The sequence below is a fragment of the Bos mutus genome, chromosome 13 (genome assembly GCF_027580195.1).
Source record: "Bos mutus isolate GX-2022 chromosome 13, NWIPB_WYAK_1.1, whole genome shotgun sequence".
Lineage (NCBI taxonomy): Eukaryota > Metazoa > Chordata > Mammalia > Artiodactyla > Bovidae > Bos > Bos mutus.
This window is the reverse complement of record NC_091629.1, coordinates 18,439,337-18,466,877: the sequence shown is the minus strand read 5'-3', so window position 1 is coordinate 18,466,877 and position 27,541 is coordinate 18,439,337. Positions and strand designations below refer to the sequence as shown.

The window sequence follows — 27,541 nt, the reverse complement described above, 5'->3', positions numbered from 1 at the left end:
GCGTGAGTGCCGACCAGGTCTGTCTCTGCAGAGGCCGCTCCGCCTCCCTGGAAACCTCCCACAAGCCCCTACTGTGTGCCAGCATGCCCCAGCAGTCACCACATGTCGCCTCCCTGTACCCACATGGCAAGCCCGCAAGGGAAGGACACTGGGCCTCCCCACTGGGCACATGAGGGAAGCCAGGCTCAGGGAGGTGAAGTCACTTGCCCCAGGTCACAGGTGGCCCTATTTCCTGTTCCATCAACCAGGAAGGACATTCTATCCCAATCCAACCTCCAGGAGACTAAGTTCCAACTCTGAATCTGTCTTGCTGTGTGGCCTTGGGTAAGTGGCTCCACCTCTCTGAGCCTCAGTTTTCTGATCTGCCAAGTGGGCCTGATAAACTCAGGCAGATCAGCTTACAGGATCAACAGCCAGGAATATGTGAGATGACACCTGTTTGGATCCGAAGCAAATTAGAGGTCTCTCCTAGCACTGAGTCTCACGCACGCGCGCATACACACACACACACACACACACACACACACACTGCCCTGGGCTGCGGGGCTGGCAGGAGTGAGAGCCTCAGGGCCACCGGCAGCAGAGAAGAACGCCCTCACCACCCTCCTCCCCAGTCCTTGGCCTTCAGACAAGCCTCCCCCGCGCGGCGTGGGCAGAACTTACGCGGTCCTCCGGCTCTGGGCGCTGCTGAAGCCCGCGAAGGAGGCGCTCCGGCCCATGACCCCCACGGTCCCCGTGTCCCCGGAGGACAGGAACCGCAGCCTCACCGACATGGTGGTCACCTGCGGGGAGAGGGCAGGACAGTCAGCCTCGCAGTGGCACCTGGCAAGTGCTGACTGCAGGCCGACCACCCTCCACCGGGGCGCCCAACGGACCAGGGGGACGGCCATGCTGTGCCCAGCTCACAGATGAGGACACTGAGGCTCGGTGAGGTTGCGGGAGCAGGAGCAAGATGGGAACCGGGTCTCCCTCTGCACTCTGCGCTTGGGTTCTCAGCACCTATGCAACGCTGAGTCCTCGTGCAGGGGGGTCCAGCAAGTCCTGAGCCAGCTCCTCTCACCGCCCCTCTGCCAGGAATCCCGACCCCCTCCACAAACTCATATAGAGCATCTCCTGTGAGCCAGACACTGAGCAAGATGGGCCAAGCCCTCGCCCTCTGGGGCTCCTGGTCCAGCTGGAGGCTAAGAGCCACCAGGGACAGGAGGGTGTCCCTAGCAGAGTGATGGGGGTACCAGACCCACCCATGGAAAAGGCAACCAAGAGCTGAGAAGGCAAGGCTGAGGAGGGAAGAAGGACAAAGGGAGGGGGGGAAGGGCACAGGCAAAGGCCTGGAGGCGCAGAGGACCAGGTACAACCCAGGGACGGGCAGCTCGGTGGGTGGGGGTGTGGCCCCAGGTGAGGCTGGAGAGGCCAGCAGAGCACAGGCCGGGGGGCCTCAGCGGCCCCAGGGAGGGCTCTAGCCTTGCAGTTGGCTGAGGGTAGCTGGGAGCCATGTGAGGTTTTGACCAGGAGGTGACGAAGCCCAGTTCACAGGATGCCGGGCCACTGGCATCGGAGGCTCCCAGAAGCTCCCGGTCCACTGTCTCATCTCTGACCCAGCTGCAGCGAGGCCGGCCTAGAACCCTGACTGTCTTTTCCTTTTTCCAAACCATCTTGAGACTGGAAAAAAATGCCACTACATCCCTTGGGAATAACGCCAACTGTCTTCCAGCAATCGGAAAGTTCTCCTGCATATCTAACCTAAATCTCTGCTGCTACAGTTTCATACCTCACTCCTCGACCAGGGTGGAGTCAGTGCTAGGATTTCAGAGACCCCACTGGCCTGCGGGGGGGTCTGCCCCACCACGTCATCTCCTTCCTGCTCCCCCTCAGTGAGGCCCCTGCTTCCCACAGTCCCCCAACCCAGAGGCTGAGTCCAGACTCCACGCCTCTGCCCACCCTGGGGCCTCTGGCTGGAATAACAGTCTCCTTGGGGCCACGTCTGTCCAGTGTCTAGCCCTGCACTTTGTTTGTAGCCCCTGACAGAGGCTCCAGAGCCCTCACTCTGAACCCCCTGGAAGATCAGTGTAGCCCCACAAGCTTCCTCCTCCTCCAACACCCCTCACACCCCTCAGCCCCACACCCACTGTGCTTAGGTGAGCGCTGGAAACCAAAAAGCCAGACCTGGGCTCAAATCCCAGCTGCAGCTGGGCCACTCCCTGGCTCTGGGCCTCAGTGATCACATCTGTAAAATGGGAATTCAGGAAAGGATCAAGGAGACAACGGACTGAACAGCACATAATGTGAAGTAGACACCGGAAAGAGCTGGTTGCTTGTGCGGCGGTCAGCTGACTGAGACCCCAGCCTGGAGACCCCAATGCTGGGCAGGTGAGCCAAGGAACAACCCCTGGCCCTGACGGGGGAAGCAGCGACGGTTTGCTGAGCACCCACTGCATGGTGAGCCCCAGTGCCCGGGGCTGTCCCACCCTATAGACCTGTGACCTGCAGCCGGGTGTACGGACGGGGAGGTGGATGCAATCTGGAGGCGGAGGCAATTTATTGAGTGCTCATAAGTGCACGAAGTGCTTAAGTGAATTATCTTATTAGCTCCACACAACCCCCTTGGCGTAGGAGCTACCTAGCTCAGTAGATGAGGAAACTGAGGCTCAGAAAGACAACAAGGGAGCCCAGGGACCCAGCTAGGAAGCAGCAGAGCCAGGCTGAGGACCCAAGAGTTCTCAGACACGGACGCGGATGCCAGCGCCTCTCAGGCACGCGGTCAGGCATCCCCCACTCTGGGGGCTCACCCCAGCCCCACGGGGGGACCCCCGTGACCCCCACAGTCCCTACCTGGACTGCACGGCTGCCAGCCTGGACCAGCTCACAAGAGTCGAAGGTTAAATTGTCAGGAATGTTGGTAGCTTGAAATCAGCCGCGATAGAATTAAGTGCAGCGTGGAACTGGGCAAGTGCTACAAATTAGGTTTTGAGGGTTTTTTTTCCCTTGCTAGTTGTTAAACTTTTATCTTCACGCCGCTGCCCCCACCCCTATCAGCACAGGCTCTGGGTGGCACTGGAACCTCCTCAAACTGCCAAACACCCCCTCCCTCCACCTCAACCAAGCTGGGTGAGGGAACAGGAGGGAGCAGGCAAGGGGACCCCCAAGGTCAGCAGCTGGGGCATGCCCGCCCTGAGGGTTGGGACCAGAACGCCTTCCTGCCACCCTTCCCCTCCGCCCCCCACCACCCTCCCTCCCTGGCCTTCTGGGGCCTTCCTCCAGCCTCACTCTAGTCCTCCGCTTCAGGATAAAAGAGAAAGACAATTGCTCAACCGCTCTACAGTTCCTCTGCATGCAGTTCGCTAGAACAAATCCACCATCTTCCTGCCCAGAGCTAGGAAAGGAGGGCCAAGGAGGAGGAGATCTAAGGTTCGGTGCAGACGCACACGAGGTATCAGCCCCTGGCTGTGGACTAACAGTTCACGGCAGGGCCGTGAGGGCCAATGACCCCACTTTTCGTATGAGGAAAAAGGCTCTAAGAGGTGAAGAGGCTGGCTCAGATTTCTGTGTTTTCCATGTGAGGACAGAGGATGAGATGGTTGGATGGCATCACCGACTCAATGGACATGAGTTTGAGCAAGCTCCGGAAGATGGTGATGGACAGGGGAGCCTGGCGTGCTGCAGTCCACGGGGTCGAAAGAGTCGGACACGACTGAGTGACTGAACGATTTGAGGTCTGGCTGCTACGTGGGGGCTGATCCCCTGACTGATACCTCCGCCCTCTGCCTCCAGCCCAGATGCCACCTGCCCCAGGAAGCCGTCCTGGACCTCCCCTAGTCCCCAACTCCAATTACGGTGAACTGTGAAAGGTGAGTTTTTTTGTCTCCTCCACTAGACAGTTGCCAGCAAGCAGGGCCAGGGATGTTCTCTGGGGCCTGGAGGATTCATGGCACATCTTTCTGGGACCAGAGGCCACGTGCTTCCCCGACTTCACCGGGCTGTGGAGGCCATGGAAGAACAGGATAAAGATAAGAACTTCGACTGTGTGCTGGACTCCAGGGAGTGGGGGACAAGCGTCTGCTGTCAGGGCCAGATAGTGAAAGTTCTTGGCTCTGCAGGCAGGCCTTGTAGTCTTTGTCACAGCTACGCAGCTCTATCGTTTTAGAAAAAAGCAGTCACCGACAATATGCAAATAAATGAGCCTGGCTAAATTCCACCTAAACTTTACTTACAAATGCAGCAGCTTTTGACAGATGACCCCTAGCCAGCTCTGTGCCTGCTGCCTGCTCCAAAAGCTTAAAATCTCATTTCACTTTTTCATTGCTGTAGGAGTCAAGTATCATTATTATCGTTCCCATTTTGCATATAAAGAAACCGAGGAAAAATAAGTCATCCAAGGTCACACAGGGCGGAACCTTTAGAGCTGGGTTGAACGTGAACCTGACAGGCTTCAAAGCCTGGCTACTTCATGCTAGGCTGCACCTGCTTCTATGGGGTCTGCGCTGACATAACACAACCACCCCCCACACCCAACATGAGCCTGAAGCGGGGACCGGGGGCCCGGAAGGGAAGCAAGCTCATGATCGAGACCTGCCAGGCTAGAATGCGGCACTGGAGGTGGCTGAGAAACCCAGCGCCATCCCCATAGGCTTCAGGGGGATGTGGAGCCCAGGTCCCTTCGGACCAGCGCCTGGTCTCAGCAGCGCCCCCTCCTGACCGGCCCCTGGTAGGGCCGATCCTTGGTCGTGGACCCTTGGGATCGCACCTAGCGGACTGCAGGACCGCCCCCATCTGGTGGACTGGCTGTGAGCTGGCCGAGCTGAGACCCCTGGGTTCCCAGGAGCCCCCAGTGGGCTCCCGACGGGCCCCAACGGATGTCTGTCACCTTTAACCAAGGCTCATCCTCGTAACGATGCTCCACGGTCGACACAACAGCAGAACTGACCACTCAGAGCAGAGACCAGGCACCCTGGAGCCCCCTCTCTTCCCCGCAAGACCGTCCCCCTCCTCCGCCCTCTTCCCCCGCCAGCGTGATCCTTTAGCGGCTGGGCTGTGGGCAGGTCGGCTGCCGCTGGCACTCTGCAGGGCTTGAGAAACTGGCCAGGGATCTCGTGGGGGCCCCTGGGCAGAGGAGAGAGACACAGAAGTCATGCAGACACCAAACCTCCGTTGGCAGACAGGACGTGTCCCTCGCTGCCTCTCTGCCGCCCGGCGCCAGAGGCTTGGGGAGCGCGGGGCCGGCGGGGCGGCTGAAGGGGCTCCTCACCCAGCAGCAGCTCCCCAGACACTGAAGGGACCGTCCTGGGCCTTCCCCGCCAGGTGCAGCCGGGGGGCCGGCCCCTGCCCCCGCTAAATCTGTCCCGTTCAGTGCTGCCCAAAGCTGCCCGCCGGCCGCGGGAACCTGCAATTTCACCTCATTTGGAGGTGATGCTTCTAAATTTAACGGCGTGGGCTCTCTGGGCTGGGCAGAGTTTATGCCTGTGTCCCTCACTTAGGGCTCTTTTAGATCCGCTCAAATGCCAGCCAGGGATTAGTTTGCTTATAGGAGTTTCCAAAATAGCCCTTGGTTTAGCAGGAAAGGAAACGGCAAAATAGCCCAGGATGAGGGGTGTGAGTTTATACCAAAGAGGGAAGGGCTGCCTGGGAACCAGACCGTCTGTGCCAGACACAGTCCAGCTCCCTCGTCTTCTCGATGGCCAGACCCAGCCCAGAGGGGTCAGACGACCTGCCCAGATCACCCTCAGGGGAATGGAGGGGCCAGAAGAGCCAAAACTCCCCCTCCCTGCCCAAACCCACCCCCAACTTCGCGCCTCCCCCCACCCCGTAAAGTCCAGTTGCTGACCCCTGCCCAGGATCGGAGCCGCGGAGACCCCCAGGGCCGCCAGCTCGGGCTCCCCCAGTCTCCGCCGAGCCCCTCCCAAGCCAGTTTGCCTGGGACTGGGGAGACGTGGCCAGGGAAACAGGAGAAGGTGGTTCCAGCTGCACGCGATCTTGAACAAGTTCGCTGCCCTCTAAACCTCTGTCTCACGGTCTGTAAACAGGGAGGACTGGGCTAAAACGCAGGCACACTCTGGGCCAATGAGGGACGCACCGCAGCCCGGGCCTCTCCACTGAAGGGTTATCTCAGTCTTCAGTCCCCTTTTCATCCCGGCTCCCTGACTCCCTGATACTTGTCACCCTTCCCGTTCAACAGAGCACAGAGCTGGCCCCGGGACAGAGCCAGGGGCAGCAGAGGAGGAGCTGGAATGCAGTCAGTTGTTTTGTTTTTGCTGAATTTCATTTAAGGTAACCGTCCATTTAGAGCCGACGTCTTCTGTATGATTTAAAGTGGGTTTTTTTTTTTTTTTTTTTAATGCTGTGTTTAAATGAAGAGAGTATGGACTTGAAGGACACCTGGTTTAAAGACAGCAAGTAGAAACCCCCCTGCCCAGCAGGTCACATTCCTGAGTCCCCACCAGCTCTCAGAGGCCATCGTGGAAGGGGCACCCGGAGCCAGGAGGGGACACCCTGGGTGTGTCTCTGCAGACAGACAGACAGCCTCACGGGGACAGATCAGCTGACAATTCCGGCTTCTGCTGTAAGACAAGAGCAAGTAGCTCTTGGGGAGCCCAGCTGGACCTCATAGTTCACTGTCCCACAGCTGCAGGGCAAACAGAAACTTCCTGACGGTTCACGACCAGACGCTGGTGTCAGGATCCCTGCTGCAAGAGGGCCCCCTGCCACCGTGTATCACGTGGTCCATGCCCTCCTGTGTCCTTCCTGCCCAGGGCAGGCCTGGAGGAGTTCCTGTCCTGCTCCAACTCCAGCCTGTAGCCTGTCAAGGACTCATCACAGGACAGGGCAGGCAGGCCCTCTCATTGGACTTCACAGCACACCCGTGCCCATTTCACAGATGGGAACACTGGGGTATGGCTACAAATGGCCAAGTGCAAGACCCAGGGTCAATAACCCATTTGTGTGGCTGTTAGGAATATGATTTTGAGGAAGAATGACATGAGAAATTTTAAAAATAAGATGTAAGTAAATTTTCCTAAAGGCAATCAACCCTGAATATTCATTGGAAGGACTGAAGCTAAAACTCTAATACTTTGGCCGCCTGAATTGAAGAGCCAACTCATTGGAAAAGACCCTGATGCTGGGGAAGATTGAAGGCAAGAGGAGAAGGGGGCATCAGAGGACAAGACGGTTGAAAGGCATCATTGACTCAATGGACATGAGTTTGAGCAAACTCTGGGGGATAGTGGAGGACAGAGGAGCCTGGCATGCTGCAGTCCATGGGGTTGCAAAGAGTTGGACTCGACTGAAGCTATTGAACAAAAAAATCAGAGCAAGATGTAAACTATATACAGCATGTTTTACTTGTGAAACAATGAAGTGAAGTGAAGTCACTCAGTTGTGTCCAACTCTTTGTGACCCCATGGGCTGTAGCCTACCACGCTCCTCTGTCTATGGGATTTTCCAGGCAAGAGCACTGGAATGGGTTGCCATTTCCTTAACGTAATTGGAAAAAAGTATTAATTTGAAGAAAATCAAGAGGTTGATTAAGCTGCCCTTGGTCAGGCAGTAATCAAACGGCCAAGCTGACTGTATGTCCGCCAACCTAGAGAACCCTGCTTTTCAGGGTGAATCTGGGGTCTAAGCAGAGACTTCCCTCTTTAAAAAACAATTTTTTTTCCAAAGGTCCACAGATATCATCTACATGCCCAGCTAACTCCACTGGGGTTTTACGAGGCAAAGATGATTCATGAATTTCTGTGAAATATTCAGAGGGTGTTTTAATTTAAATGGGCCCTGATCACCACTGACACACTCCATCGGCAGGTCAACCAGGGGTCTTCCGGAAGAGCCAGCAAGTCTTAGCGGAAGCAGCCTCCTGAGGTCCGTGGAGGGGAGTGTGTGTGGCTGCGGAGGTGCGCAGGGCAGGGGGCTCGGGTACCCGGGGAGGTAGGGGTGATGAAGCTGGGCCTCTGGGAACATCACCACCACCCTGGTCCGCTTAGGACCAGGAATAAACATGGCGCCAGGCAAAAGGAACGGGGCATCTCGCCACAGCACCCGTCTGAGCCGGGTACTGTGACCACCCCCATTTTGCAGAAACTGAGGCTGGTAGAACGGAAATGGCCTGAACTAACACGTGGCAGCGGTAGGTCTTCAATAGTTCACCTTCAGGCAGTTCCCTGGTGGTCCAGTGGCTAAGACTCCATGTTTCCAATCCCGGAGCGAGGGTTCAATCCCTGGTCAGGGAACTAAGATCCTACATGCCCCTTGGCACGACCATATTAAAAAAAAAAATTCACTGTAAAATGCTTGCAGGTGGGTGGGCATGGCCCAGCTGTGCGTAGACCTAACCCTCATCCTAGGGGTGAATAGGTATCCCCTGGGTGTCAGGTGCTAATTAGGGTACCATCCGGAAGCAGCCATGGGAGGGTCTCTAGCTCAGCACGGCTGCCATCTGGGGCAGGCTCATCTTCACCGTGAGCATTGTCCTCTGTATTTACAGTACCCCACACACACACACCAGGAGCTCTCCACCCTCCGGTTGCGATAACCAAGATTGTCTGCAGGCACTGCACTGTTCCTTGGGGCGAGTGGGGGGCAGAATGGTGACCATGGTGCCTGAGGGGAACAGCCAGGGTAGAGGCTGCTGGCCAGATCTGCACGGCGAGGCCGGGATTGGCGTGCTGGGGGTCAGGAAAGAGTTCTCACGGGCGAGAGGAGTGGTGGAGGAGATGCAGTGTTCTGTGGGCGACACGTGTTGTTCAGGCTTCTTCTCCTGACCTGAAAAGGGAGGGGGACGCAGGGGGTCCTTGCATCCTGACGTCTTCAGGGGCCCTGGGCCTACGGCCCCCACTGGGCCTGGGCCACCGCCACCCTTCACACTCACATGCACACGTGTACACACACCCGGGCATGGATGAGAACCTCCTCGGGCGTGCTGGCTGTGGTATCCGAGCTCTGCAGGAGGTCTCCCTTCACTGTAAACCCCCACCTGGAGCCAGGAGAGACCCAGAGGCTACGCAGCTTTTTAATCCCAAGGAACCTGACTGCTGAACGCACAGCCTGGTCTGGGCAGCCCAACCCAGGCCAGGTTTGGATTCAAAGCCAGGCGGGCAGAGCTCTGGGCCAACCACTCTGCCCTGGATGAAACCGACTGGAATTCTTGGTATCCTGGAGACACAGAGCATCCCCTCACCAGACAGCCGGACATCAGCGCCCAGGAGTCTCTCTCCAAACCAGCCCAAAGGTCTGGGAAAGAATTCTGTTCCTGGCTGCGGTCTGTGAAGAACATTTAGGGCCAATTTCTCCACCAGGGATGGGGTCACAGGGCAGAGGCTCCACAAAAATGAGAGGATTATTTTTACAATCAGAAGACTGAAAATGAACTTTCAGGTCAAAGGGAATGCTTTGCTATAAAATTATAAAATTACATTACTTACTAATAGGATGTATTTTATCACATAATACATTCCTCTTTATACCAGTCGTAAAATACTGTACTATTTAATATTTTTTGCGGTGGGGGTGGGGGGGGATGAAAGCCTCCACGTGGCCGTGTCCTTGGCCCCCTCCTAGTCCCTACTCCAATCTGTCAGCCTGCAGACCAACCCTTCCTCCTGCAGCCCAGGGCCCCCTCTCCAGCTCCCTCCCACCAAGCCTTTATTATGCAAATCGGATTCATCCTTCCTGCTAAGTTTTATCTCCCTCCTCCCTCCTCCCAGTTCCTCTAGGCCTGGACCCCCAAGATGCAAGAGCTAAGACAGCCACATCAGACCTTGCACTTGACCCAAATCAGCTCATTTGAAAGCGTGTCGGACTCTCTTGCAACTCCATGGACTGTCCCATGGAGGTCCATGGGATTCTCCAGGCAAGAATATCGGAATGGGTTGCCACGCACTCCTCCAGGGATCTTCCCGACCTAGGGGTCAAACCCGAGTTTCCTGTGTCTTCTGCATTGATGGGTGGATGCTTTACCACTGAGCCACCTGGGAATTTCAGCAAAACCTGGAGGTGGGTGTTTCATCTCATCCGATTCTGGCCTTTGAGTTTGAGGAAGGCAAGCACAGGCTTCCAGCCTTCTCTCAACCGAGGTCTTACCTGCCAGGTCTCTAAAATGGGCTGGTGTGCCCTTCGACAGAAGTCACGCATGGACCTGATTCCTAGTGAGAACACGTGTATTTCCATTCGTGCCTTGTCCTTAGAGTCTCTTCTTCTGGGACTCACAGATTCATCCTCCCTTGCACAGTTATCTAGCTTGATCTCCTTGATTTTCAGGGGCTGTTTATAAATCCTGGATGGTGATCTTTTCTTGATTTTCTTCCAGCCCCTCACTTACTTTCTACGTAACGAGGTGTGCGTGCATGTGTGTGCGTGTGTAACAGAAGCTTCAAATATTTATGTGACTGGCTCTGTGAACATTCCTTCTGTGTTTCCGAGTTAAGAACCTACTTTTCCACCTCTGAAATTGTTTCAGAACTGTTGACCACCGAAGTCTAGGTCCCTGGGAGAGAGTTTTGTCTTCCTGGCAGCCAGGCTGGAAGACCCCCGGGGCATCTCTTTCCTCCTCCTTGGTCACCGCACGCCCCGCTTCTCAGAAACACCCCGAGTCTGTCCCCTCTTCCCACCCTGGACCCCACGGACAAGCCCCCATCCCCTCGCTGGTCTCCACTGGTTTCTCCGCCTCCACTCGCCCTCTGCCCCCACCTGAAAACCAGAGCAAGCCTTTAAAAATGTCTATCAGCTTCTTATACCCCACCGCAAGTTCGCAAGTTCGGGGCTTCTGGAAACTCTAAGGATTAAAAATGTCACCCCTTACTGCACCCACAAAGCCCCAAAGGAGGCGGTGCCTAAGGATGGAACCCAGGCAGGGGTGGCAGAGAGCTCCCTGCTGACCACCCAGGAATTCAAGAGCCCCCCGGTGCTCAGCCACTCAGTCACGTCTGACTCTTGCAGCCCCATAGACTGTAGCCTACTAGGCTCCACTGTCCATGGGATTTCCCAGGCCAGAATCCTGGAGTGGCTTGCCATTTCTTCTCCAGGGGATCTTCCCGACCCTGGGATTGAACCCAGGTCGCCTGCATTGCAGGCAGATTCTTTACCTTCTGAGGGACCAGGGAAACCCCAAGAGTCTCCTTCCTACCTACCTACCCTTCAAACATTAATCACAACCGGGTATTCTCATGGTAAAGGCGGGGGTGGGGTGGGGGTGAAGGGGGAGGGGCTGGGAGGGGGCAGGGACTGCAGAGTCTTTACATCACCCATTCTGTTCCCACACTGTGAGGCAGCCCCTCACCCCACTTAGAGCCCAAGTGCCTGGACCCTGCGCCCCATGAAGCTCCTTAGCCCACGGGTGCTGAGTCAGCCTCCTTGGAATACCAGAGGCTTCCCCAGCCCGCAGGCCTGGGACTCCTGCACGTGGGCTGGTGGAGCAGGACTGTTTGCTAATAGACTCTGTTAACAGCACGAGAAATGGTCAAGGGGTCAGCAAGAGAGGAGCCATCTGGTTGTCCCGAGGTAAACAATTTACAAGAGAAAAGTCAAACCAGCCTGTTCTTCTGGTTTTTCTTTCGACAGTGTGAGTAGACAGAGACTGTCCCAGGCACCCTGGCTTCAGCTCCAGTGCCCCCTGGGGGTGGAGGGTGGGGGTAGGCAAGAAGGCAGGAAAAGTCAGATTTTGTTCACACTTTTTCTTGCCCAATTCTCAGGACTGGGTGACTTCATGCCAGCTGGTTAACTCACATTGCGAGGATTTGCTCCCAAAGGAACAGCCTTATTTTCTAGCACCCAAAGCCTTGACGGGCAAGAATCTTCAGCCTTAAATTTATTTCCTGTTGGAGGAAAAGCCCTACTGGTCTCCCCAGGGATTGCAGCCCTGCTCTATCAACCACTACAAATGCCCGCGGGAAGTGAGAGAGGGTCTCCATTCTTGCCATTCAGCGTGTGGCCAGTGGATTCCCAAGCATGAAGAATATGCATGTGGTTTAATAGCCTGAAATAAACAAATTGTGCTGAAATCAGAATCCGAAAGTGTTGCAAAACATTCCAGGCAGACACTGGAGTTGGGATACTACAAGCTGTTTACCAATTAATTCCTTCTTTGCCAAACATTCTTCCTTGGGTCTATTGGGAGATGATTTTGGTGGGAATGCATCTCCCGTTTTGTAATGAAAATCACCCGGGAAAGAGGGCTCAATTTGCAGAGGCTCGGATTCCAGAAAATGTGGTCGGAACAGGTAGTTCCCTTAAGGACAAAGCTAGCACTAAGTTTCGCAATAAAGAAAAAGGACATCTGGGAACTAGGATCTGGGGACTCTGCAATGACCCGTGAGAGCAATGTCCACACATTCTCAGGGAGAGTGGTGAGTACAAGCCTTGGGGTCAAAAACACTTGTGTTCAAGTCCAGCCTCTGCCTCCTTCTAACTACTTGACTTGGACAAATCACACACTCTGAGCCTCAGTTTCCTCATCTGTAAAACAGAAACTGTTAAAATTAGTTCCTTTTCTGTACAGTTTCCAGGAGGTGCTTTTCTTTTTTTTTTTTTTAATCTCCTCATTAAAAGGAAAAACCAAACCATCATTTATGGCTTTTCCTACCGCTTTGTGCTGCTGAGGTCAGAGACCTGAGGTAGTATCTTAGTTTTCTGTGGCTGCTGTTAACAAAGTACCATTAACACAACAGAAATGTGGGACTTGCCGGGTGGCCCAGTGGCCAGGACTCCATGCTTCCAGTGCAGGGGGCTCAGGTTCGATCCCTGGTTGGGGAACTAACATCCCACATGCCTTGCAGTTGGGCCAAAAAAACCCAAAACATGAAGTGGCTCTTCCTATTATTAAACAACAGGGTAGAATGTATCGTCTCACAGTTCTGGAGGCCGTAGTCCAGTCAAGGCGTCAGCAGGGCCCTGTCCCCTCTAAAGCCTCTAGGAAAGAGTCCTTGCTTGCCGAGTCCAGCTTCTGTTGGTGGCCACCAGTCCCCCACCTTCCTTGGTTTTCAGCCGCGCCCTTCAGTCCTGCCTCGAGGGCGACATGGCCTCTTCTCCTGTGTTCTGTCTTCACAAGCATTTCCCTCTAGTTATAAGCAAGCACGCCATCACTAGGCCGAGGCCCGCCCCAAAGGCCTCACCTGAACTTGCTTCATCCACAAAGACCCCACTTCTTTTTTTCGATTTATTCATTTTTGGCTGCACTAGGTCTTCGTTGCTACACGCCAGCTTCCTCTAGTTGTGGTGAGCGGGGGCTTCTCATTGCAGCGGCTTCTCCTGCTGTGGAGCACCGGCTCTAGGGCTCATGGGCTCAGTTGCTCCGTGGCACGTGGGATCTTCCGGGACCAGGAATCGAACCCCTGTCGCCTGCATTGGCAGGAGGATTCCCAACTGGACCACCAGGGAAGTCTTGCCAAGACCCTATTTCTGAACAAGGTCATGTTCGCAGGTATGAGGGGGTAGGAATTTGGCATATATTTTGCAGGGAGAATGCACATTCAATCCATAACAGGTCAAAAATACGTTGTTTAGCCGGGGGGTGTATTTAGGTTTGGAACACGCTAAGCTGGGCTCTGAGCATTGCGGGGGCGGTGGGAGGAGAGATGCTGATCTTTCCCAGTAAGAAAGCACAGGCCTGCGAGTGTTGATGATTGACAGCTGGAGCTGGGGGGGCTGTGGGGGAGGGGAGGGCAGCACGCAGGATCCCCCCGGGTTCCCATCACCCCCGATTCTGTGGACTTCCGCTCTTCCCTACGGCACACCGGTTTCCATCGGTCTGCTTTTCCAGCCTCACCACCCCTCACTAAGGAGAGAAGCACAGGCTAAGCAGACACGGCTTCCCCGGGGAAGGAAACTCAAGTAGAGGGACCGGAGACAACACGCAGGAGTCATTCACTCGGGCTGCGGAGAGCCCCCAACTGCGAGGTCTGTCACGAGCTCACCTCGGGTTCCTGAGCCTGTGGTTCAGGCCATTTCCAGGCCTGCTTTTCTGGATCCATTCAGGGAGCCCCCCGCCCCACCCCACCCCATATGGCTTTCCAGGAGACCCCCCTCAGCTTAAATTAACCAGATTCTTTTGCACCAGGTCATAACAGAGATGGCCAAAGTCTGCTCTCCCAGCAGACTTGTGTCAGCAAAACTGGGAAAAAGGAAAGAACTGGAGCAGTATCCAGCATGGGATGAAAGGGGACAAGACAGCAATTTTAGGAGAAGAACGGAAATTTTAAAAAACTTGATCTATCAGCACAAATGTGTCTAGAAGAAATGTTAAGACCCTTGAGAATCCTTGGGGATAGTGCATGGGGGTGGGGAGCAGGGATTGCTCGCTGGGGTCTCAGGCTCTGGTTAGTATTAAGGGGTGGAGCACCTGGAGGATGTGGGCACCCAGGGCATCCACGAGTCCTGGGCGTGGTGTGTGCAGATGAGGGTCAGTGACGACCGCTCCTTGACACAGAGCCCTCTGGACTGCATGGCCCCCTCTTTCAGCCAGAGCATCGCGGCCTGGGCGGACACCCACCCCCGCCGCGGGTCCCTTCCTGCACACATGCTGTTTTGATTCTGCGCCCCCTCAGTCTTGCCTAGCTTTCCTGCCTAATGAGGTGAGCTTCACCCAGCCCAGGGGCAGTTCCTGTAAACGCAGCTTCGATGACCCAACGGGGTGAGTGTGCAGGGAAGCGCTCCCCAAGGGCTGGGCTGACTGGAAACAGATGCTTCATCCTTTCCAAGGACAGTAATGAGGTCTGAGGGTTCTGATGGCAGGCGGGGGAGCTGTGGGCGTCAAGGGCCCCCAGCTGGCTTGGGGTCAGAAGATCTGGGCTCCAGCCCCAGACACGCTAACGAGGCATCCATCTCTCTCCTGGATAAAACGGAGATAATGCACGCACCTCACAGCATCACTGTCAGGCTCCAACCGGATCACAGATGTAGTCAGTCTGAAAACCACGACGCTCTGAGTGAGTAACAGGAAGTACCACTGTTCCTGTGGCTATAATTTGGTTATTATTAGAACCTAAGGGGACTTCCCTGGTGGTCCAGTGGTTCAGACCTTGCCTTCCACTGCAGTGGATGTGGGTTCGACCCCCGGTCAAGAAACTAGATCCTACATGCCTTGCGGCCAAAAAACCAAAACATAAAACCAAAGCGATGCTGTAACCAATTTAGCAAAGATTTTAAAAACGGTCCACACCAAAAAATCTTAAAAAAACACCCCCAAACCTAAGATCGTCCATGACGGACGATCCCAGGGGACTTTGAGCTTGAATGAAATCCTCTGCCCTTTGAGCATGGGCAGAACCTGGGAATACCAGGAGACACTACTCCTGTGAGTGTGTCACTGTCTGTGACAAAGGGGGTTATCCTGGGCAGGCCTGGCCTTCTCAGGGGAGCCCTGAGGCAGGACTGGCCCTTCCAGCCAGAAGAGGTTTAAAGCAAGAGAAGGATTCGGTGTGAGAGAGTCTCTATTGATGGGTTTGAAGACATGGCAAGAACACCAGAGGCCTCTGGAAGCTGCCGGCTGACAGCTGGGGAGGAAGCAGAACCTTAGTCCTCCATGAGTGTGCGTGCCTGCTCAGTCGCTCAGTCGTGTCCGACTCTTTGTGACCCCATGGACTGTAGCCCACCAGGCTCCTCTGTCTGTGGGATTCTCCAGGCAAGAGTACTAGAGTGGGTTGCCATTCCCTTTTCCAGGGGATTTTCCCTACCCAGGGATCGAATCTGGGTCTCCTGCATTGCAGGTGGATTCTTTACCACTGATCCACTGGGGAAGCCCATAGTCCTATGACCACATGGAATTGCATGATGTCAACAAAAACAGTCTTGGAAGCAAATTTGTCCTTAGACCGTCCAAACAAGAACTCGGTCTACCCACTATCTCCAATACCAACTTCTGTTCTCCAGAGCTGGGAGCCCGTCACGGGGACTGCGTTGCGCTGCTGGGTTTCTGGCAATTCGTTCCATGGCAATAGAAACCCGTCTGCCCCCCGTGAAAGTGAGTGTTAGTTGCTCAGTCACGTCCATCTCTTTGCGACCCCATGGACTGAGGCCCCCTTCCCTTGCAAAGGAGGCCTTAAAGCGGAAGGCTCCTACACCATCTCCCTCCTAGTGTGGCCTAGTCGGTAGAGACGAGGTTGGACTCCCGACTAGACTTCTCATCAGCTGTGTAGGGTGGGCTGCAAGACCTCCCTCAGGGCTTGGGACCTCAGTTGGCTCATCTCTGGAATGGGGATGGAAATTAAATGCAAGTAAAACATCAGAGCTCCCCTGGTGGCTCAGTGGGTAAAGAATCCACCTGCGATGCAGGAGACACAGGAGATGCAGGTTCCATCCCTGGGTTGGGAAGATCCCCTGGAGGAAGAAATGGCAACCCACTCCAGTGTTTGTGCCTGGGAAGATCCCATGGACAGAGGCCCTAGTGGGCTACAGTCCAGGGGGTCACAGAGAGTGGGACATGACGGAGCATGAGCGTGTAGGGAATGGAAAGCATCAGAGCAGAGCAGGTCACGAGGACACATAGCAGATGCCCAAGAAACACGAACACTGTACATGTTAGACATCAGCCGGTGGGGACACGCCGTCTTGAAAGCCTTGGCCTACTGTGGCCCATTTTGGCAAAGCAATAAAGGTATTATTTTCTACTCTACCCGCCCCCCCAAAAGCAATCAGCCGGCCGCTGACAAAGAGCGTTGAGTCTGGGGTCGTGAGAGCCCTGCCCCCACCCCACGGGCACAGGAATGAGCCCCAGCCAGGTCCTGGGGGCAGGACTGAAGGCCACAACCTTGGAGACAGAGGGTGGTAGGTGCCCAGTGTTCTTACTGGGCTGCAGGCCAGGCCTGGAGCTCTGAGCCCCGCTCAGAGCCTGGCGCACACTGGGGCTGCTGCCCGCCTCAAGACCCCCTTGGCTCCAGCTTCCCCGAGTGGAGTCTGTGGCCTCACTCTGGCCCCCTCGGTCTCAGTGAAGCTGAAGTCCAAGGCCCGTGCTTGTGAGGACGCAGCTCACCCTGGGCCCCGGAGGAGAGGTGGGTGCCGTCTCCCAGCTCTGTTCCTGGCACGAGTCCTCGCCAGCCCCATCACACCCTCCAATTCTCCAGCCTTCAGACCCCAGGGACCCTCTGACGGCCCTTCCAGCTCCCTGCGGTCCTCAGAGTGGCCATGAAGCCCAGCCATCCCCACCCCAGCCTCCATCAGCCCTCCCTCTTCTGTGCCCACTGACCCCAGTTCCAGCCATACCAGGCTGAGGCTTGGGCTGTGGAGACGGTAAGTTTCCAATTAATCACAGCTGCGGACTTCCTTGGTGGTCCAATGGTTAAGAATTTGTCTGCCAAGGCAGGGGACAGCGGTTCGATTCCTGGTCCGGGAAGATCCCACGGGGCCTCGGGGCAACGAAGCCCGAGGGCCACGATATGCCCAGAGCCTGTGCTCCACAACGAGAGAAGCCACGGCAGCTGAGAGCAGCCCCGACTCGCCGCAACTAGGGAAGGCTGCGAGCGGCAATGACGACCCAGCACAGCCAATAAATGAATAAATAAAATTTGAAAAAAAGAAGGCAGTCAAGGAGAAGGACTGCTAACTTAGCCCCTCCTTCCCATCATGGCTTTAGATGAAAAATGAACAATCATCATTTGCCTGCTATGGATGCCAGTGGATCATAGTGAGGCACCATCTGACATCCACTAAGATGGCCATAACCCAAGAGATGGAAAATAGCAAGAGTGGAGACCCCGGAACCCTCGGACACTGCTAGTGAGCAGGCAGGATGGCGCAGCCGCCTAGGAAGACCGCCTGGCAGTTCCCCCCAAAGAGTTAAACACAGACTTAACACATGACCCAGCAATCCCACTCCCAGATATATCCCCAAAGGAACGAAAACATATGTCCTCACAAAGCCTGTTCGCAAATGTTCACAGTGGCGTTATTCCTAAGAGCCAAGAAGTAAAACCTATCCAAATGTTCATCAACTGATGAAAGATAAACAGAGTGTGGTACGTTGACACAATGGGATATTTTCCAGCCATCTAAAGGAATGCAGCACAGATCTATGTTACAACACAGATGAATCCAGAGGACATTATGGTGACAGAAAGAAGCCAGACACAAAAGGCAGCGTATTACACGATTCCATTTATGTGAAGAGTCCAGAACAGGCAAATCCAGGGAGACAGAAACTATAACCTAGTGGTTGCTACAGTCGGGACCAGAGGAGCGTGGGCATGACTGCTCACTTGTCCAGGGTGTCTTCTGGGGACGCTGAAACTACCCTGCGGACTTCCTTGCCAGTCCGGTGCTTAAGACTTCACCTTTCCAATGCAGGGAGTGTGGGTTGGATCCCTGGTCAACTCACATGCCTCTTGGGCAAAAAACCAAAACATTTTGCAGAAGTAGTAACAAATTCAATAAAGACTTTAAAAATGGTCCACACCGGGGAAAAACAAAGAATCTTTGATTTAAAAAAAAAAAATAAACACTGTTCTGGAGTTGGATGGTGGCAATGTTTGGGAAGATCCCCCAGTTCAGTTCAGTTCAGTCGCTCAGTCGCGTCCGACTCTTTGCGACCCCATGAATCGCAGCACGCCAGGCCTCCCTGTCCATCACCAACTCCCGGAGTTCACTCAGACTCACGTCCATCGAGTCAGTGATGCCATCCAGCCATCTCATCCTCTGTCGTCCCCTTCTCCTCCTGCCCCCAATCCCTCCCAGCATCAGAGTCTTTTCCAATGAGTCAACTCTTCGCATGAGGTGGCCAAAGTACTGGAGTTTCAGCTTGAGCATCATTCCCTCCAAAGAAATCCCAGGGCTGATCTCCTTCAGAATGGACTGGTTGGATCTCCTTGCAGTCCAAGGAACTCTCAGGAGTCTTCTCCAACACCACAGTTCAAAAGCATCAATTCTTCGGCGCTCAGCCTTCTTCATAGTCCAACTCTCACATCCATACATGACCACAGGAAAAACCACAGCCTTGACTAGACGGACCTTTGTGATGTCTCTGCTTTTGAATATGCTATCTAGGTTGGACATAACTTTCCTTCCAAGGAGTAAGCGTCTTTTAATTTCATGGCTGCAGTCACCATCTGCAGTGATTTTGGAGCCCAAAAAAATAAAGTCTGACACTTTTCCACTGTTTCCCCATCTATTTCCCATGAAGTGATGGGACCGGATGCCATGATCTTTGTTTTCTGAATGTTGAGCTTTAAGCCAACTTTTTCACTCTCCACTTTCACTTTCATCAAGAGGCTTTTTAGTTCCTCTTCACTTTCTGCTATAAGGGTGGTGTCATCTGCATATCTGAGGTTATTGATATTTCTCCCAGCAATCTTGATTCCAGCTTGTGTTTCTTCCAGCCCAGCGTTTCTCATGATGTACTCTGCATATAAGTTAAATAAGCAGGGTGATAATATACAGCCTTGACGTACTCCTTTTCCTATTTGGAACCAGTCTGTTGTTCCATGTTCAGTTCTAACTTGCTTGTTGACCTGCATACAGATTTCTCAAGAGGCAGGTCAGGTGGTCTGGTATTCCCATCTCTTTCAGAATTTTCCACAGTTTATTGTGATCCACACAGTCAAAGGCTTTGGCATAGTCAAGAAAGTAGAAATAGATGTTTTTCTGGAACTCTCTTGCTTTTTCCATGATCCAGCGGATGTTGGCAATTTGATCTCTGGTTCCTCTGCCTTTTCTAAAACTAGCTTGAACATCAGGAAGTTCACGGTTCACGTATTGCTGAAGCCTGGCTTGGAGAATTTTGAGCATTACTTTACTAGCGTGTGAGATGAGTGCAATTGTGTGGTAGTTTGAGCATTCTTTGGCATTGCCTTTCTTTGGGATCAGAATGAAAACTGACCTTTTCCAGTCCTGTAGCCACTGCTGAGTTTTCCAAATTTGCTGGCATATTGAGTGCAGCACTTTCACAGCATCATCTTTCAGGATTTGAAATAGCTCAACTGGAAGATCCCCCAGGGGTAGGAAATGGCAACCCACACCAGTATTCTTGCCTGGGGAATCCCCTGGACAGGGGAGCCTGTTGGGTTACAGTCCAGGGAGTCACAAAGAGTGGACACGACTGAGCAACACATCTGCGCAATGGTTGGAGGACTTCATGAAAAGGCTAAAAGCCCCTGAATGTACACTTTAAACGGTGCGCTTTATGGTATGTGAATTATGACTTTTTTTAACAGAGGTTTTTTTTAAGGTCCTGAGAGCAGCCTACCATGTGTCACCTTGCCTGGGTGACCTGGCCAAGCCTGCAAGTCCCCATCTGTGAAACGGGACTAACCACAACGCAGCCTTGTGGGTCCACTGACATCCCAGAAGAAAAGGCCGGCAGGCTGTGCTCAAGATGAATGGAACTCGTGTTAGGATGAGTCCTGGGACAAGCGCACACTTGGGGTGGTCTCCCAAGGGGCCGCCTCCCCCAGCAACGCAGCCCCTGACACACGTGCTGCCTGGTGGCCGTCCCCGCCTTTCCACCCCCGCTGCCCGGCTCCCTGTTCCCGCTGCCCGGAATGTCCTGCTTGGCCATGCTCAGCAGGTCCAGACTCGCCCCTGCCGTCAGCGGTGCCCTGACCAGCAGCCTCCCCTCCGACCAGATCCCCCTGACCCATCAGAGCCTCGGAAAATGGTGCCCCCTTCCGGAAGCCCTTAAAGGGAACCGATGAGCGCAGACTGAGTCACACGGATGAGCTTTCATCTCCCGAGTCAGGCTCTGGGCAACTCTAGGTGAAGGGTCATGTCTGATTTTCGCATATCCCAAATTTCATTCATTGATCACCTTTACAATTTCCCCCATGTTTGAGGACCGCCTGTATTTCAAGTTCCTTAATACTGTTTCAAATCAACTCCCTTTTCAAAAACTAGAAAAAATTATAAAGATGCTTTTCATAACTGTAAGTGAAGAGTTAGTATCCTTTGCCATCAATAGTAATATTAAACAGGAACTGCAAAACAGTCATACTAAACACAATGTCAAGTTCAAGCACTGATAGGCACGCTTGCCTACCAAGCCTCTGAGCTTTCAAGGGGAAGCAGGGAAGATTTCAGGGTTTAGGGAGGCATCAAAGACATATTGACATTAAGTAGAGACTTTCTGATTGGCATTATCAGAACTGAAAGATAACTGAAAGGGGACTTAGGCATGATCCATGAGTCACTGAATTTCTGTGCCTCTTGAACCATCTCCACTCATCTCCTGCAAGCTGTTACTTAACATCTCCTTTCCTGGCCCCTCATCTAAGTGGGACCACCCCTGCCCCCCTTTTCCCAACCACCCATCCCAGCTTTACTTCATCTGCTTAGCATTTAACACCATCTGATATTCCTACATGCTTCATCTTCCTTCTCTGTCACCCCAGCTAGAATCCAGGCCCTAAGAAGCAGTTTCCTGCTAACAGCCCAGCCTCCCCAGAAGGTGCCTGGCTCCTAGGAGGCTTTAGTAAGAATCTGCCAGATAGATGGATCTGGTATCCCCAGTGGCTTTCTACTATCTTAACACTAGCTTTGTATCAAATCTTACACACAGGAGATGGCCCAGTAAACAATTGTTGAGTGAGCCAGTGAATGAATGAATTCATCAATTGACACATTTTTGCCTGGAGAGTGAAGCTCTCAGTTTTTGAGATAATCCAGACTTCTTTGTGTGTATATGTTTTCAAAGTCCCTGATTCTAAATTCTTCCTGCAGATTGTCTCCAGGACTCAAGGAATGGGGCGGCTTTGCCAAGAACAGAATTTGAATTCTCAGGCCTCCAGTTTAGATTAAATAGAGATGGTTTACTGGGAAAAGAAAGTTGGGGACCCCAAGAAGTTGTGGGGAGATCTGGAGAGCCTTCCCCAGAGCCAAAGCCCTCCATGCCCCTCTGCCCAGTGCCCCTGGCACCCTGCCGAGCTGGAGAAGCCAGCCAGACATTCAGGCACGCTGCAGTTACTAAGTGATCCTAAGTACATCAAGATGGGTGCATTGATGCGAGCCACTTGGAGAGGATCTGGAATGAATTGGGGGGTTGTTAAGATCACCGATTTAAGCCTCTCCTCACAGGAAAAATATTTATTTCACTGAGCTCTGCTTTTTGGAAGCTGCGCCTGTAACAGTCTGCATCGATCTAGCAGAGTTTTGGCTACTGCTGGCTTTTGTCTTCTCTTCTGTTGTATGTGTGTGCGTGTGTCCATGATTATTAAGCAATCAGCCAGAACGCACAGCTAGGACACTCTGCTCTACTTTAACCAGAGGAAAAAAATGAACACAAACTGAGTTCGTGGCAGGAGACACAAGACCTGGAGGTTTTATCTTCAAAGATGCCTGCTTGCAACAGGCAACTGCCTGTTTCTTTTCCTGTTTATCTGATATGCGCGCTCCCCACCCCCGGCTTTGGAGGGAAAAATACAGACAAGCATAGGGAAGAAAATAAAATTAACTCCCTCTTGCTCTTCCAAGGAGCATGGTTATTTTCTAGTGCACTGTGTTCTTTCCATTCCTTTTCTACTCTTTGGAGCCCAGGGGCCTGGGTTAGAATCTCAGATCTGTCACTTTCTGGCTGTGTGACACTGAAAGTCACCACTTGGATCCTGTTTCCTCATCTGTAAAATGAAGTAATAATAGTACCCACCTCTTCGGGTTGTTGGGAGGAGTAAGTAAGAAAGAACTTAGCAGAGTTTCTGGCACAGACTAAACGCGCAATAAATGTTACATATTTTTATAGGATCAATATAGTCAATATTTATACCTTCTTTTGCATGAAAGGGTGGAGCACGTACAGTTTCTCATTTCACTATTCTCATCAGCATTTTTACTGACGACAAAATGATCCATTACAGGACTTGTTGTTCAGTCGTGTCTGACTCCTTTGCAACCCCTATGAAGTGTATCCTGCCAGGCTCCTCAGTCCATGGGATTTCCTAGGCAAGAATAACTGGAGTGGGTTGCCATTTCTTCCTCCAGGCCATGACAGGACTACACCAGCCTTATTTTTTTCACTGTCCCCAATGGATAGAAATAGAGGACGCACCCACAATATTACAAAGATAGCTGTGACAGACTTCTCCAGAGTCAAATATCAGTCTGCAATTGATGTTCTTTAGGATGAGTTCTCAGAAGTGGAATTATTGAGTCAAATGGTATGAACACTTCCAAGAACCTCGATACATCATATTTAGCACTGCAAGTCATTTCCAGAAAGATTACCCACGGATGTCTATGAGAGAATCCATCTCACCATGTCGCAACTGCATTATTTTTTCAATGTTGCTAAGATGGCAGGGGAAAATGTCATCTCATTCTTTCATTTGCATTTTTTAAAATTTTACCCACTATTTTTCTAATACTGATTTTTTAAAATCAGCTACAATATGTTGAGTGCTTACTATACACCAAACATGGGCTAAGGGCTCTTTTTAAATTATCTCAATCACACTCTGGGTAAGAAGTGGAAACTGGGGCTTGATCAGATGTGTATACACCTGTGTTCACAGCAGCATTTATTCACAATTCCCAAAAGGTAGAAGCAACTCCAGTGTCTATTGACAGATGAATGGATAAACAAAATGCTGTCTACCCAAACAATAGAATATTCTTCAGCTTTAAAAATGTAAGAAATGCTGACACATGCTACAGGATGGGTGAACGCTGAAGACATTGTGCTGAGTGAAATAAACCAGTCAAAAAGGACAAGTCTGGTTTGATTCCACTTATACGAGGTTCCTAAAGTAATCGGATTCACAGAGACAGAAATGAGAATGGTGGTTACCAAGGGCTGGGGGAGAGGGGATGAGGACCTATTGTTTAATGGATGCAGGGTTTCAGGGGGCGAAGATGAAATGATTCTGAAGATGAACGGCCGTGATGACTACACACAACAGTGTGAATGTACGTGATCCCACAGAACTGTGCACTTAAATATGATCAAAACGGTAAATTTTGTGTGATATATATTTTAGCACACAGAAATGGCTTAATCAATTCTCATAACAACCAATGCGCTATGCTGAGCTGCTCAGTCGTGTCTGACTCTGTGACCCCATGAAGTCGTGTCTGACTCTGTGACCCCATGAACTGTAACCCACCAGGCTCCTCTGTCCACGGGGATTCTCCAAGCAAGAATACTGGCATGCGTTGCCATACCCTCCTCCAGGGGATCTTCCTGACCCAGGAATCAAACTCGGGTCTTCTGCATTGCAGGCAGATTCTTTACCAGCTGAGCTACCAGGGAAGCCCCACACCCAATGAGGTAGATGCTATTATTACCCTCCCCTCTTCTTTAAAAATGACGAGGGCTTTCCCTGGCGGTCCAGTAATTAAGATTCACCTTCCAACGCAGGGGATGTGGGTTTGATTCCTGGTCAGGGAGCTGAGATCTCACATGCCTTGTGGTCAAAAACAAACAAACAAACAAACAAACATAAAACAGAAGCCATATTGTAACAATAAAGAGTAAAAAAAAAAAAAAAAACCATATGATGAAACTAAGGCCCAGATGATGACGCACATTCCCAGAGTCACACAGCCTATGAAGTAGTAGAGACAGGCATTTTAGACGCCAGGTCATGCTCTTAAAGACCACGTTATCCTGCGAGAATAGATGCAGAGTCAGAGGTGAAAAGTCAACCAAACTCAAGGCAGCAGGTGGAGTTAGCAGGCAGCCGGGGCCAGACAGAACTGCTGGTCCTCAGGGATCAGAGGTCAGTTCTAAATTTATTCTCTGACCTTCTTGTGGCTTCTAAATTTGACCAAACAAGTTCTTCCAGTCTAATTGATGATGTCTGTGCTTTGTTTTGAAGATCAAACCTTTTTCCTGGTATGAAAGTAAGAAAATAAGGCAGAGTGTGTTTGACGAGGCAGCCAGGCTGCCTGTCAAAAGCCACCTGAGGATAACCCTGGGCTTGTTCACGGTGGACACACGCAGTTACTGATCAGTTTCTCAGGAACGGTGATCAACACCATCTCCTGAACTATGTCTGAATTTCTTCTCCTGAATGAACCAGAAACAGAGCCTAGAGAAATAGCTATGCAGGGTGGGGGGTGGGGGGGTGGGGGAAGTAACCAGAACCAATCTTAAAATTTCCCTAAAATTACTAATTAGAACAAATGAGGACTCTTCAGATAGTCTTCAGGCCAGGGAGGACTTGCAGAGGCCCTGGGGACTCGTGGCCCCCAGCCTGTGGATCCCCACTTCTCTGGGAAGGTATCAGGGTGACTGACTGGTCTGTGACCACTTCTCAGACATCCTGCCTCCTCAGCAACCACGTGAACTTTGTGGTCTGGCCATTCGTGACCGAACCCAGGAGAGACCATCCACTCACTGGCCTGAAACACACAACTTCCGGTGCTTGGCCTGAGAGAATGAGTCTAAACATCTGATTCCCTCCCTCAGGAATATAAATGAAGAGACGCAGAAGGACACTGTGGTTGTTTTAGGTCCTTGAACTGAAGGGTCATGCATGTTTGAAGTTGGAACAGCCATTCTGGGAACACATGCAAACAGATACATATGGAAGAGGGACAGGGGCTGTGGCAGTCTGAATCCCCACGATGTTGCTGAGTGGCTGGATCAAACCTCACCTGAAACCCACCCTACCGCTGGAAATTTCCATTACCTGAATCAACAAAGCTTTCTTCAAATTGGTTTTACTGGGTTTTCTAGGATTTGGTGTTTGTTTGTTAGTTTTGTATAATCAAAAAGAACATCTCTGTAATCTTTCAAGGCACCCTCCTTTTACCTGCAATTGTTAGAGCAGATTTATGACCCCCTGAACCCTAACACACCACGCCAAAGTGGGGAGAAGCCCTTTGAGAGAGTAGGATTCAAAGCCCTGTCCTTGCATGTCCCTAAGGACAAGCTCCCTTGCTCTGTGCTGAAGCACTTGGAGGAGGCAGCAGGAGGTTGGGGCTTTGCTGCAGGAACACGCTGTCCTCACGGCGACCCCTTCTCAGCCTCAGCACTGCTGTTATCAGCGTTGCTCTGGAGGTCCTGGACAAAGGGTGAAGCCAGGACCTCCTGAGGCCAAAGGGCAGGTCAGGGGCCTGGGAGAGAAGGGGCAGAAATAGGCCTTCCGTTTCGCTAGGGCCCCCGCAGCACAGCTGCTGTGCACGGGGAGTCTACTGGACCACAGGGACGATCGCAGGCACTCCGCGGGCCGCGCCCCAGCACTCGGCGGGCACTCCTGGGGGTGAACCCAGTCTCATCAGCGGTCCGTGTGGTTCTGGGACGCGAACCTGCATCTCGTGGGCTCCAGGAGTGGAGTCTTTTCCAAAAAAGCTGCAGCGAAGCCCTGCTGACCGTGGGCCTTTGGCTGTAGCCACATCTGCCCTCGCACTTCCCTTCCGGCTGCTTCCGCCATCAGCAGCCCCTCCAGAGGCTCCGAGGGGCTGACTGCGCATGAGCAGAAGATCAGCTGCAAACTCTGCTCTCCCTCCGGCGGCTGCCAGACCCACCGGAGGCGCGGGCGTATCCAGCCTACCTGGGAGCCTCTGCTTTTGTCATCAGTCAGGCTGCCTTGATTAGGGCCAGGCCCCCCTGAGGACGGGGAGAGCCAAAACGTATTAGAAGTGAATTTCCAAAGGAAATCAAGAAGCAGAAATAATTGGCCACATCTGTGAAATCGGCTGCTTGTTAAGTGCCAGGTCCCGGGCCTGGGTTTGAGCCCAGGCGGTGGACGTCACGGGCGCTGCCGACGTCACGGGCGCTGCCGTCGTCACGGGCGCTGCCGTCGTCACGGCCGTCCCACGCCCGCCGCGCACAGCACCCTTGGGGGTTTCTCCGTCTGGGGCACCCCCAGCACCCTCCACTTGGATGCTCCAGCACTGCCCCGCCACGGTTTGGTCCCTATCATTTCTCATGGGTCTCCAACAGAGTCAGCTGAACTGGGACCCCGATACGGATTCGAGTCCTGGCCCCACGGCTCGCCGCTGTGCAACTTGGGGGAAGTCAGTTCGCCTTCTTGAACCTCAGTTTTCTCACCTGTACAATGGGCGGGGAGGGGGACTTGTTCTAGACCAGAAGCTTTCAAACTGATTGTGTCTCTGTGGGCCACGAGCTTAAATGTCACAGAGGGCACTTATTACATTATTAGCGTCCCCAGAGATGTTCGTCCCAAAGGCACACCCTGTGCTTTCTGGGACCGACCATGTGTTTCTCGGAGCCCAGCAGCAGCTTGCAACCTGCTGCTGGGGGTGACGGACTGAATGGCTCTCCAGGGGCTCACACGTTCCCTTCTGCCCCTCTTCACCATGTCTGCCAGCCCATGGCTTGGCGCTCGGTCAGGACCAGGGTCGGGCAGGTCTGACTGGGAGCCCAGCTCTGCCCTCTCTCACGGGTGGCCAGGGGCAGTGTGGCTTCTTCTCTCTAAGCCTCCAGTTCAGCCTCTGTTCATAGGGGCGAACTCCACCTCCTCTTTAGAGTTGTGTGAATTTGATTTAAGATAATGCAGGGCTTCCCTGCTGGCTCAGATGGGGAGGAATCTGCCTGCAATGCGGGAGCCCCAGATTCGATCCCTGCCTGAGTCAGGAAGATCCCCCCGGAGAAGCAACTGGCAACCCACTATAGTATTCTTGCCTGCAGGATCCCAGGGATTCACAATGCAGGCAAAGGGCTTCTCAGGTGGCCCTA

At 53.0% G+C, this 27,541-nt stretch overlaps 1 protein-coding gene across 3 annotated transcripts in view; it reads right to left on the bottom strand.

The window, feature by feature from the left end:
• The window catches only part of RIPOR3 (RIPOR family member 3), a 72,864-nt gene that overhangs the window by 26,834 nt on the left and 18,489 nt on the right, over positions 1 to 27,541 (bottom strand). For all 3 annotated transcript variants that reach the window (XM_070381047.1, XM_070381046.1, XM_070381045.1), the window contains exon 2: positions 664 to 782. In XM_070381047.1, the coding sequence (XP_070237148.1) occupies positions 664 to 773 (110 nt within the window). In that variant the 5' untranslated portion in view covers positions 774 to 782. The remainder of the gene's footprint in view (positions 1 to 663; positions 783 to 27,541) is intronic.